Source organism: Micromesistius poutassou (assembly GCF_964030765.1).
Source record: "Micromesistius poutassou genome assembly, chromosome: 9".
In the NCBI taxonomy this organism is placed as follows: domain Eukaryota; kingdom Metazoa; phylum Chordata; class Actinopteri; order Gadiformes; family Gadidae; genus Micromesistius; species Micromesistius poutassou.
In genome coordinates, this window is record NC_140279.1 from 14,117,712 (window position 1) to 14,130,891 (window position 13,180).

Consider the following 13,180-nt stretch of genomic DNA (forward strand, 5'->3'; position numbering starts at 1 on the left):
CTTCACCTCGTGTCACATAGAAGCCGTCGAAAAATGACATCCACTTCTCAATTCTGTTCATGTGTCTTCAACACATGAATGTCCCAAATCCTTGATAATCACATTTTCTACCGCTATTGTGTGTGCAGAGGTCATGTGAAAAGATAACAGTTTGACAGGTTAGAGCTGTCACAAATTCCTGAAAACATTGAATAAGTAAGTTTACAACAAAGCAGTGAGTGTTTCACGAACACAAGGCCGCCGGAGACGGGACGGACCATAGACCGCCGATTGCATTATCTTAAGCCTGTTTAGACGCTTCCCCTTCCGAAAACACATGTAAAGCCAGAAAATTGCAAAGCCAATTAAAAACACCAAGCCCAAATTCAAATCTCAAACTCAACGTTTTCCCCCAAAGAAGACAAAGATCTCCGCAACGGGACTTGATCCCTTTACCGCTACGGGGCCTTGTCTGGCTTCTCGTCTCGGACACAAACCGGACGCTGCTATGATACGACCGCCGGCCGCTCAGCCTCGCGGTGGATCGAGGGAGACAGCACCATTCACAAGCAACCCCCCCGCCCCGCTCCACCACTCTGTGTTTGCGTTTGGCCTTAGCCGTCGCTAAAGGCCTCATTGACGACCAGTCAAGTAATGTCACCAGACCGTCCTCTGGCGCGGCCACACTGCGGCACTTAAGGCCCTCAGGATCCTCAATCGGAGGGGCCCTCGTCCCCCCCCCCACCCAGCGGGCTCCCCCCATAAAGACGGAGGGGATGGCCACTCGTCCTGACGTAACCGGTTTGGGCAGATACACTTTCAGGCCCGGGCAACAGAGGCTTTTCATGGGCCCCGCTCTCCCGCCCTCGCCCGGCCCCCCGCCCGCCCCCGCCGGAGTCAGTGTTTACCTAAAGGCTAAGCCCCGGGAGCTCCAGGCTCACCTGCAGGGCCCATGGGCCGCCATGAATGCATGCATAATCCCACTAAGTCCATGCAGTCCCAGGGCTGACGGGCCTCCTCCGTGTGTGAGGAAGAGCTCACTCTCTCTCTCTCTCTCTCTCTCGTTCTCTCTCTCTCCCAAGCTCCCTCCCCTCTGCCCCACCCCACCCCATCCCCGTTCTCCCCCTCTTCTTGAACCTTTTGCGTGGTGATGTGTTTCCCCATGGCAACCGCTGCCCTTATCTGCATTTTCCAATTCAAGTCTTCAACAAGTGCAAACACGCACAGGCGCGCACACACAGGCACGCACAAACGCACACACACAAACGCACACACACACACACACACACACACACACACACACAGAAGCACGAACAGACACTCTGTCTTATAGGTTTTTTTCCCGAGCCCTGTTTTCCTGTGCGTTTCAGCTGGTTAATGTATTTTTCATGACTTTTCCTCCATGTGTTTGCAGTGTGTCTGGGAGGCGGACATGTTTTCAAAACAGGAACTCTAATGAACGAGCTGTTCCTGACAAGATGCTGGTTGTTCTCAGAGTGTGCATCTGGTGGCTCAATGTGTGGGAGGGGACGCCCAGCCCCTGGGATGTATAGCGGGGAGAGAGCGGAGCTACATATATAGAATAGAGGAGTGGTTCTCCAACTTTTTATACCGCGTACCACCTCAGAAAATATTTGTCTCCCCAAGTACCATCATTAGGAACAATGTTATAAAATATAACAAACTACAGTAGCGTAGGCCTGCGGCCCTATTCTGCTGCACACAGTTCACGCCGGAGGCACATTTAGTCTTAAAAATGTATTAAAATAAAAAATAAAATAAAATATTTATTGTCAACTGTGGTCAGCTGTACAAAGTGGTAGCACCAGAACAGACACAGAGACACAAGTGAGAACATTAAGAATAACAACTGTGTACCAACAACCTGTTGTGTTGTAAGGCTAAATACAAATAATATTGAAAGTTGGCCAGCCCGCTGATAACTGAACTTCCATGAGCCTCATGAGACGGGCGCGCCTGCCTCTGCAAACACAGTCCTGCGATGTCTGGATACATGGAGGTCAGATTCAGTCTCAGGTGTGGCTCAGCATCAGTCCTGCTTCTGTATTTAGTTTTTATGATGGACTTTCTCGCACTGATGTGATGTGGTCAGCTGATATAAAAACAAAAATATTACAGGAAAGGCAAAACTTATTTTAAACTCCATTTTTAATGATCTCTTGGTTAACGTATTTCCATTCGTCCTAGTATTTTGATATTATTATGTTTTTGTTGTTGTATGTATGTATGTATGCATGTATGCATGTATGTAGTAATGAATGATTTTTTGGAAACTCTTTTGCGTACCACTTAATAGCGCATCACGTACCACCAGTGGTACGCGCACCATAGTTTGAGAACCTCTGGAATAGAGTATCGCCGCATAGAGAGCGCAATTGATGATGTCCGTTCGGTGTGAGCCTATGAGGTCACGGCAGAGAGCCGTACGGGGTCATAGCGATGAATGGTGAGAAGAACATGAAATCATGGGACGTGCACGTACACACGCACATATGAGCCTCCACAACAAACACACACACACACACACACACACACACACACAGACACACACAAACACAAGCACACACCACATTGATAGTCAAGCCTCCCTTCAAATGTTCAAGAATATCGCTCTACCATCTCTGCCGTTTGTACCGCTTTCAGGGGCTGAGAAGAAGAGATGTGTGTGCGTGCGTGCGTGCGTGCGTGCATGCGTGTGTGCGTGCATGTGCGTGTGGGCGTGTGTGTGATTGAGAAGGTCGCTGACCCCCAGCGACTGTGGCTGAAATCCCCACGGGTCTAATTCAGAGCTGGAATGGACCCCACAGCACACCGGGAAGATGCCTGCGACATCACAAACACAATGGGCAATTGTGCGCGCTGTTGTGCGGCGTGCAGAAAGCAGCCAGCCCGGGGGGACAGTGCAGGGCTTTGTTAGCCTCTGGAACAGAGATGGGATGGGACGGGGCGGGGGGGGGGGGGGGGGGGGGGGAGGGCGTGGGTCTGTTGGTTCAACAAGCCGGCGATAACATTTAACAGTTTGGCAGCTCTGCCTCCCAGGACGATATGAGTCTGATTTACATCCAAGCCCCATTCATCAGCCCGGCTCCATTAAACTCAGACACATGACATCTTTTTAGTTGTTTTTTTTTGTTGCGTTTGTCGCGTTCACCACTGTACGGATCAAAGGGGGCGGCGGGGGGGGGGGGTGCGGTGGGAAATGTTGGGTTATTTAGCGTAATGACCCTGGTTCTGGAATATTTGCCATGAAACTGTTGGGTTCAATTTTGAACCGCGTTAGCAACGCCGCGGTAATATATTATATGTATGTTATGTTATTCCGTTGGCATAAGAGTATTCCAGATTTGTTCTCAATGGAGTCCTCTATTTGTATTCCTTCCATGCAGCCTCCCCTCTATCAATTTATTTTTCCGTACGATTAATTCAACAGAAACGGGAATGAACTTCCCGTCAACATTTCCAAGAAAAATATGGGAAAAAAGCAACGCGTTCACACGGTGCCGCTAACACTCAGACCTCTCCCAGGCGCCCAGAGCTCAGAGCCAGGCGGGTCGTTGGACTACGGCTGTCAGGCTCCCCCTCTCTCCCATCTCCCTCTCCCTCTCACGGAGCGAGGGAGAGGGAGAGAGACACACATCACTCAGAACAAAGCCCGCCTCCCGCACAAGCAGGCAAACACCCTCCAACACGGCTGCAAATGCCACAAAACGCCCCAACCCCGCAATTTATTACCTCTTTTCTCCCTTCTCTTATTCAGTGTTTTCAGCAGTATACCACATGCCTGGACCCCCCCCCCCCCCCCCTCCCGCCCTCACTACACATGCAGATAACTGGTACGTGCGTGTACGTGTGTGTGTGTGTGTATGCGTGTGTGTGCGTGTGTGTGTGTGCGGGACGCGGGGAGAGAGGGGGATTAAACAGAAGCAACAACAGCAGCCTTTTCATTTTCTTGCGGGTAACTAGAAATGATGCTTTGTGCGCGTCGGCTGCTCAGGGCCCGTGTTTGACAGGTCTTTCCTTGGGCGGCCTTTTGTGTCGGCGGCATAAAGGCTGGGGAGGAAAAAACACAAGCTGAGCCACTGTGCCGTTGTGGCACCGGCTATTAGTCAACGTGACGGCCTTTGCAGATGCTAATGGGCGTATAGTGTGTCCGGGCCTCCCCCCCAACCCCCCCCCCCCCCCCCATACCCCCTAACCCTCCACCACCCCCAGAATGAGATCTGATGGAACAAAAGCGTTCTGCTGAAGGTTGACTTTTCCCCCCTTTCTCTTTTCAGGGCCGCTACAAAGTCATTAGCTTTTCTTCTTCCCCGCACTTGTTTTTCTTTTTTTCCCCCCCCCCCTCACCCGCCCTCCCCCCCCGCGCGTTTTTCTTTTCTGCCTTCAAACCGTATGCTGACGTGAGGGGTGGGTGGGAGGGGATTTCCCAAGTGGGGCGCCCCAGGTGATGCAAACCCCCCCCCCCCCCCCCCCCACCCACACCCACACACCTCCTCCTCCTCCTCGACTGCGCGTTGCCCATGGGCCCCGTGGAGATGCGGTAACAACCAGGGCTCTTATGAAAGAGGAGAGGCCTGCTTGTCTGTCGAGTGCAGGAGACCTCCTCACCTCGGCCTTATTAATCAGCCTCCCTGCTCCCCAACCTTGCCTGTAGCCCCTCCCCAGGCCCAGGTAGCTGCAGCCGGGGCCCGGGCTGGGGCGAGGGGGGGGGTGATGGGCAGGGAGATGGGGCCCTCTGGAGATATCCGGCGATGGGGGGGGGGGGCTGTCTGGGCTAGAAGAAGCATTGCACCCTGAGCACAGAGGTCATGGCCCTCTGTAGGATGTGGCTGTAGGGGTAACAGCATCATCATCATCATCATCATCATCATCCTGAGCCCATGGGATGGAAACCACTCCCATTTAACCCCCCTCCCCGAGGGGAACCACCGCACTCGGTGCATTCTGGGTGAGTAGCTTTGCTGGGTTAACACAGCTGGTCTACCCCATGCAGTAATTATTCTCTTATGACCGTAAACAGTTGATTTTCCAGGTGAATTACAAGGTTAAAACAGTGGCTGCAGTGTTGTGTATGAAACCCTGTTCTGTATGGGGCCAGGAGAGGGTTACTGATGGGTCTTTAACTCCCAGCAGAAAGGTACTGGGAAAGGTACCAAGTAATGAAGTCAGGCAAGATGCCTTCACTCTTCCTTCTCCTTAATGACCTGTATCTGAATTCACTCCAGTGGCTTTGAGGCAGATACTAGTAAATACCCTGAATGAACAGTCAACAGAGTCCTGGTAAACAAATGAATCCATCACGACTCCATATAGACTCCATACACTGCCAAACTGTCTTGTGAACAAGGTTGTGTGTAAATAAATAAAAATCATTGAGGTCACATCGGATAAAACATGTAAAGAAGAGCATGGCAATGTATCATTTTTAATTATGTCCATTTTATTTGCACTTTTCTTCCTTTAAAACAGATCAGATTCAATAAATAAAGTACATTTGGGGTACACCATGCAAACATGACAATCTACAACATAAGACAAATACAGATTAATTTGAACATTCTTTTTTCAGTGAAATAGAAGGATGTTTTACTCACACTAGACTTTTTTTTTTACCCAGTGTGAGTGAACTACACTTTCTCCGCCTCACCTGCGCACAATTGGCGGTGAATATATATCTATATACAAATAGGCCCCATATACACAAATCAATGACGTGTAGTGGTGTCCACGCTGCCTTTGAACGAGATTAACGTGAGTGGATAGAGAGAAAGAGGGGTGAAGTTACTCAAAGCGCTGACGGTGGAAAGTGTTGAACAGAGGAGAACATCATCATCACATGTTCTGACGCGTGGACCTGGACCCAACAAACCCGGGTCTGTGATTGGTTGAATGAAGTCTGGTGCCCAGAGAGAGTTTTAACTGTATATATATATATAGATCACCCCACACCCACACCATCGTATACCACACCAATTCTGCTGAAATTCCCACAAAAAGTTCAGAGTGTGTTGTGATTTGGGGAGTGAGCTTCAGAGAGCTCTTCGTGTAATTTAAGCAATTTTGCATAATGACTAAATAGACCCCCGACTGTGGCATCTGGAACGGAACCCATTCGTCCAATAGAGACTTTGTTTAAGGGAACAGATTGATGGTTGCCAGGACAAACAGATGCATAAGGAGCGGGCAGAGCTGTATTATTTAAGTATTTTAGTATCAAGAGTGTCCTAGTGTCTGACTTGTTTAAGCGATTAGCAAATTGATTGAACAAAATGGACCGCTCAACTAAATGAACATACACTGTTTCTTTACAGGCAAATGAGTAACTAATAAAAAAACTAAATTGGCACAATATACCAAGGGGGATATGGTTGTGATTACTTACTTCAGAGACAGTTTGGGTGGCAAATTAAAGTGCATTGGGCAATAATGATGATCGGTGTCCAATTATGTTTGGCCATACGCGTTGGCTAACTACACGTCCAACTAATGTCCTATAGTGGTGCCAGAAGACGTTTGCCAAACAAGATGCAAACACACGCATACGCACGCACACAGAGTGAGTGAGTGGGTGGGTCATGGAAGGAATAATTGAAAATGTTTTACCACATCCTCATTTATTTAAAAAGGAGGGATTGGGGGTGAAGGGAAGGGAGAGAAGGACACAGCAAAGAGAGAAAGAGAGAAGTCTGATGACACTAAAGGAGGTTGGATCTGTGTCCTTTTCCGTGCGGTTGGCCATGTTGGGAGTCCTATTGCACAAGCATACACCTTTTACTGACGCACGGTGTAGCTGCTGGGCAAAGATCCAATGAGAAGACGTTTCTCTCCATTCTTTCTATTTCTCCCAACTCCTGTGTCCGTTTGATCCGAGTCACATGGGCTAAAGATATTCACATGATAATCCGGCAAGCAGCATAAAAAAAAAAAAAATAATGAACAAAATTGGAGAAAAAAAAAGCAATGAGTCTGTTGTATCTCTTCTGGTTTTTCTTCTGTGAGGGGGCTGGGCGGGGGTGAGCTGGGCATTCAGGTCAGATGGAGGAGGGCAGGGGAGGACAACCATTTACAGGGGCAGCTGAATCAGTCACCTTAGTTCAGTGCGTTACGTTGCTGCCTACGGGTGGCCCTGTGAACCAAACACCGGAGGACATCGTATTAGAACGGCCATCGGTACTGTACTATCAGGGTCACTAAAACGGAAATTACAAAGCAACATACTGGGCATAATAAAGAATTGATATGGATGGTAAAATAAAACATCTGATACATGATATATATGGTGAAGGCAGAATAATAATTTCAATATTTAAGTCGCAATGTGTACGATTGAGGGTGTTTTGGTAAGCAGGCGGGAGACTTTCAGAGTTAATCAACTCAGTGAGGGTCCTGCCCTCTCTGACTGGCCGTGCAACTGACGCTAATTAACGGAGCTCGGCTAGCTGGCCTGAGTGACCACACTATACACTATACTATACTACGTACAGTATTTTTCATTTTGAGAATATATATCGATGTGATTTAATAGAATGTGATTTTGGATAAATATTAAAATCAATGTCAATCAGCATTAGCTCCAAATATATCCATGTTCATTTAAGCTACGAGCTAGTTGTTATGTTACACATTGAGACTTTAAATCTCAAATAACTTATAACTAATCATTTCTGACTTGCATCTTGTCACTCTTTTCCAAATCGGTTTAATAATGATTGAAAAGTTGAATATATATTTTGTTGGACTTGAATCTGCCGTGTATTTCATCTTCACCTCCTAAGATGGCGCAATTAGATTGGTTCGCTATCTCGGGATATTGGGCAATATCCCATGATTGAGATCTCAAACTCAGGATATTGTATTAGCGCGTGTGACGGCCGTCTCGTCACACTAATAAATCCTGGCAAAAAGTGTTATCTTGTTTATTTTTGGAGTGTTCACGTGTAGCATAAACGAAAACAATTCTTCACCTCACTGTTCACTTTGCCTTCGTCGAATAATTGTTAATTTTTACGCACGCTGACAGCGGTCCGGTCGGACACAGCGAGTGCTAAAGCTGGTCTCTGGTGTAGAGTTGCATCTGAACTCTTGGTTCAGAAGCCCAGATGCTGAAACACATACCTGGCTCTCCTATTTCTCCTTGTGGAGCGCTTCGATGAAGGCTTCAAGCTTCTCCTGGATTTCACGCACTTTCTCTGAAGAGGGATAAGCACAGGCAGCCAGGCCATGAGGGGTTAATGATGGAGCCACACAGATGTTTCCCATGCATCAAACTTTAATATATAGATCGCATTTCATATTAAAATACAGCTGGCTTACTGCTTTGTGTTCGGTTAAGAGTGTGCGTGTGCGTGTGTGTCCTTCTCTTGTACCATTTAATAATTTCTTATAAAAAAGGTTGTCAGGTTGTCGTTTAGCTTGGCTTTACCACTGCAGTGGATTCAGAAACGTGTCATCAATGACCAGGGTGGCGTTAGGTATCTAAATGCACGCGAGGATGCACGCAGGTAGACTAGAGGACATTGGGGAATCAGACCCTGTTGTGTTCAACTGGAAAGTAAGCTTCCATGAGAATGAATCATGTTTCACCACAAAATACCAGTTTCCACCCCCAAAATATCGAGCGCGATTCAAGGTCCACGCTGCGTTGACATCACGCGACCGCTTCACCGCCGCGATCATCCGCAAAACGTTAATCATTTGACTCGTGTGTCAAACCAAGGCCAGCTGCCGCCTGCGTTTTATTGGATTTGTTTTGGAGCGCCCAGGGGCTTGTGGGCATTACGGCCGTACTGTTTATAATACATGACAGGGGGCTCTGCAACAAAGATGTCAAATAACGGCTCTGACGCACACGTACCCAGAAGGTTCTGCCACCCACACACACACACACACTCACGCACACACACACCTCTTCACCTACGCACCCACCCACGCTAACTGCTGTGCACTACTTGGCTATTGTCCTTGGCCTGATGGAAATACCTCTTCCTTAACCACAATCACCATCACCATCATCATCACCACCATCACCACCACCACCACAGCAGCAGATGGTCCCCCTCTGATATGTGACGGGCTGAACCTCCGGGCAGGACCTCTTTACACTAGTTCTGATGAAGAGGGTCTGAGGGATAACCTCTTTCCAGTTAGATTACACACCACATCAAAGCTCTGCGTACCCTCCACTACACCCGCACCCCCCCCCCTTGCCAAAGATGGTACGTCCCTCCGAGGCACGAGTTTGACGGACGGAGGGAGATACCATAACAACAACATTCCACATGAAAGAGAGGGACAAAAAAGAATGAAACACAGCCGACAGACAGTGGCAGCTTGTGCGTACGCAGATCCCATCGACCAATGACTGCTGTTCAAAAGATGGTGGGGGAAGGGGGGGGGGGGGGCGTCCGTACGACATGTACCGTCACACGAGGCGGCGTCACCGCCACCGCCGCCGCCGCTAATCGCTGATCAAACACCGGTGGCCCTCCCGTCCCGGGGGCGCGGGCTTCACGTTGGAGAGAGGGAGGCGGTGAATGGCGTTGCCAGCTGCGCCGCAGAAGCCTGGCTGGCTCTGCCGTTCCTCAGCAGACCCCCCCCCGCCCCCCGCCCCCCGCTCCCCGCCCTCCTCCTCCTCCTCCTCCTCCTCCCTGGACTAATCTGTCTGGATCCCCACCAAGCACAAACTCAAACAGCGGCTGTGAATAAGGAGCGAGCGCCGGCTCCCCGCGTGATCACACGGCCGCACGAGACGCGCAGGAACACGAACCCCCCCAACCCCCCAACCCCCCCCGTCGCGCCGCGCTCTTCCTGAGACGCTGTTAGGGTTGTACGTAAAAGTGAAAAAACAGACTTTTCTAGCTTATTCCTTTTTAAGCGACGGCGGATGTCAGCGGGGGCGGGGGGGGCGGGGGGGAAGATGTTTCGGACAACCGTGGTTGTGGAGTGTCCATTTCGGGGATGGCCATAGGTGGAGGGGGGGGGGCGTGTGTGGGCCTCGCAGGGTAACCCAATACGGGGAGAGGGAGGGGGGAGGGGGGGGTCCTTTGATGCAGCGCTATCCCTTTCCCCTGATGGATGAAAGGCACATGGCAGCCTTTCAGGAGGGGGGGGGGGGGGGGAGAGGGGAAACACACGAGCATGGCCGTACTGTATCTGTGCACGGTGGAAACCCCCCCCCCCTCCTCCACCCCACCCCCCCCAAACGCACTGAAACATTAGCAGCTCTGGCACACCCCGGCGGCGTGAGGCCTGGAGACCCCCTACATGACGGGGGGGGGGGGGGGGGAAGTGAACGCTCTTAAGAGCCCCAACACACACACACACACACACACACACACACACACACACACACACACACACACACACACACACACACACACACACACACACACACACACACACACACACACACACACACACACACACACACACACACACACACACACACACACCGCCACCGGGAACACAGACGGAACGGACTGACCGAGCAACCGGTTCCTACCGTCATTCAGACTCTGGATCGACGTCTCGACGGGCAACCCACGACAGGCATCGACAGGCGCGTTTATTAAAAGGACTCACGTCCCGCGCCAAGACACAATTACCTTCCTCAGTGAAAGAAAGCATTACGACGCTGCCTCCACCTTTCTTCAGACTCACACGCCCCCCTCCCCCCTAACCCGAAGCAAAGGCAGGTGGCAGAAGGAAGGAACGGGAGAAATCCCCCTGTCTTTGATACTCTCGTAACAGGCCCGGGCACAATGGCACTGAGATTACACCGCCCTAATAGAGGCATTAGAGGGGCAGGCCAGAGATAGCGCCGCCACCGCACGCCACCGCAGCAGCAGGTGTGCAGTGTGAAACCCAACCCCCCCCCCCCCCGCCTCTGCTGTAACCTCAATCCAACGCCCACCGACCTACAGTACCTACACCAACAGCCCCCCCCCGCCGCCCCTAAAACCCACCCGTCCGGGGCTCCGCTCCAAGGAAAGCCTCCGGAGCTTCACCTATGTAGGTGGAGGTGGGTTAAGCTCCATCATCCCGCTTTTGCCCGAGTTAACGCACGGAAGGAGGAGGAAGAGGATGAGGGGGGAGGTCTGATGAAGGCTGTCACTATGGGACATCAATGGGATCCCCCCCAGCTCAAACAGAGTTTGGTCTTGAGAGATTGTGAAGGGAGTGTAAATAGTGGACTGGTGGCGATGAGGCTGCAGGATGGAGAGGGCGGCTGGATGCATCAGGCATGGGCCAGCCGTCAGGGGATAAGGTGGTCAGATAAGGGGCCAAAGCAGGGTTCGGTGTTGCCAGACTGGGCCAGATTTCCCATCCAAACTGGCAACACACTGCAGCCAGTGTTGCCAGTTTGGGCGGGAATTCTGGCCCAATCTGGCAACACTGGCGGGGTTCATCCCTGGTCACATGCAGAGCAGAGGTTTCGGGAGAGGGGGGGGAACCTGAAAATCCATGGGAATGGCCGGGATTCCCTCTCAACAGGTGGGGGAAATCTGGGCAGGAAAACTGTCAACACTTTCCACTTCATGTGGAAAGTGTTGCTTTGTGCCATGGAACCCGTTCAGTTTGGACAGTCCTGCTGATTTGTTTAATAAGACAGGAGGGATATGCAGGTAGTAAAGCCAGAGTAAGGGGAGAGCCGTGGGAATCTAACTCCTTAACCTTGGCGGTGTTACGACGTCATGCTCCGCGTTTATTAAACAACGTTGCAGGGTTGCACTGGGTCTCGCTGTACGACAATACACTTTTATTCACCAATTACACTGCAACACTTGACCGCGCTAAAGCACTTTTAGATCATAATCAGCAGATCCAAGGGACGGCCCGAACGCTAGTGACGCTAGTCTGTCTGAGCGATGCATCTGAATGCATGGGGATGGTGGCCCTTTCTCCCCCTCCATAAAGGCATTCCTAACGACATTAAAATGAGGCCGCCACAGCTTTCACGGCAGCAGGGAAGACACGGGTACTTGTGAAAAGCCAATATTCCGGGGGGGGGGTAGAGAGCGCTGTGAGAAGCGATATATTTATGTCCCTCTCCTGCACCGCCATCTGTTTGTTTCCCAAAGACGTCGGCGAGGGAGGGACGGAGGGCCAACAACAAGCCTTTTCTTCACGAGAGCCCCTACGGAAAAAAGGCAACAAAAAGAAAGTGAAAGAAAAAAAGTAGACAGTCACCATTGGCCTGTGCCTTAGCGGGCAGGGAGCCGCGGGAGCAGGGATCCTAAAACCCCTTCCATTTAGCAGCCTGTTTACCTAAGAGATGAGCCCCCAAACACAGCCATTCAGCCGCCGAGCCCCTTTATCTCGTCATGAATATTCCCATAATCCTCTGGCCTCTATCCCAGAGAGGCCCATTCTGGAAGGTGAAGGGGGTGGAGGAGGAAACGAGGAGTGGGGGGGGGGGGGGGGATGCTGAGGGGACTCTCACCCATTCAGAGTATCTCTCTCACCCACACCCCCCTCCCTCCCTCCTCCATCCATCCATCCCTCCCCCCATCCCCTCTTTTCAGAGCGTTCTCTCGCCTGATCTTCACATGAAATGATATCTCACTCACGCCCACTCTGCAGAGTCCCTAAGCCTGGCCGCTTCTGGCCTCAGCCCCCCGACGAGGAGAGAGGAGAGAGAGGAGAGCGCGGACAGAGGGCCAAACGGCCCTTAATTGACCCGCTGTTCGGACGGCCGGGGCTGCCAGGTGTCCTGCCGGACAAGCGGGGATCTCGCTGGGCGGGAGTGCGAGGGCGGAGAGAGGCTCTTACCAAGCACCCGTGCAGGGCCAGAGAGAAAGAGCTTAGGGGCGGTAATGGCTGTTGTCCGGATTATGAGAGGCATGCGAAGAGTTAGGGGTGTGGGGGTGAGCGAAGGGGTTGCCGTCGGTAATGAAAAGGTGGCAGCGGAGAAGATTTGGGCAGCCGGTTGTTGGCTTCTGCGCTCTGCGCTGAAAGCCCCTCCAGGCGAGGGGGGGGGGGGGTTCACCGCCTGGTCACCGGGGGGGTAGAGCACTCGCCCCCCGGACCTGTCATCGTTCAGACAAACTTTAGATTTTCCGCTTCGGCCAAGGCCGCGGCGAACACGGGGACGACAAATGTTTAAGCATTCGCCCGCCGCCCCTACCTCCCACCCACCACCCCCCACCCTACCTCCTTCCTCGTCAAAAGCAATCTCTTA

General features: G+C 51.4%; 1 protein-coding gene across 6 annotated transcripts in view; it reads right to left on the bottom strand.

Annotated features, from left to right (window-relative positions):
- Positions 1–5,419: 5,419 nt before the first annotated feature.
- The window catches only part of opa1 (OPA1 mitochondrial dynamin like GTPase), a 43,058-nt gene continuing 35,297 nt past the window's right edge, over positions 5,420–13,180 (bottom strand). For all 6 annotated transcript variants that reach the window (XM_084473238.1, XM_084473236.1, XM_084473235.1 and 3 more), the window contains 2 exons: positions 8,116–8,189; positions 5,420–7,126 (listed from right to left, as the gene is read on the bottom strand). In XM_084473238.1, the coding sequence (XP_084329364.1) occupies positions 8,125–8,189 (65 nt within the window). In that variant the 3' untranslated portion in view covers positions 5,420–7,126; positions 8,116–8,124. The remainder of the gene's footprint in view (positions 7,127–8,115; positions 8,190–13,180) is intronic.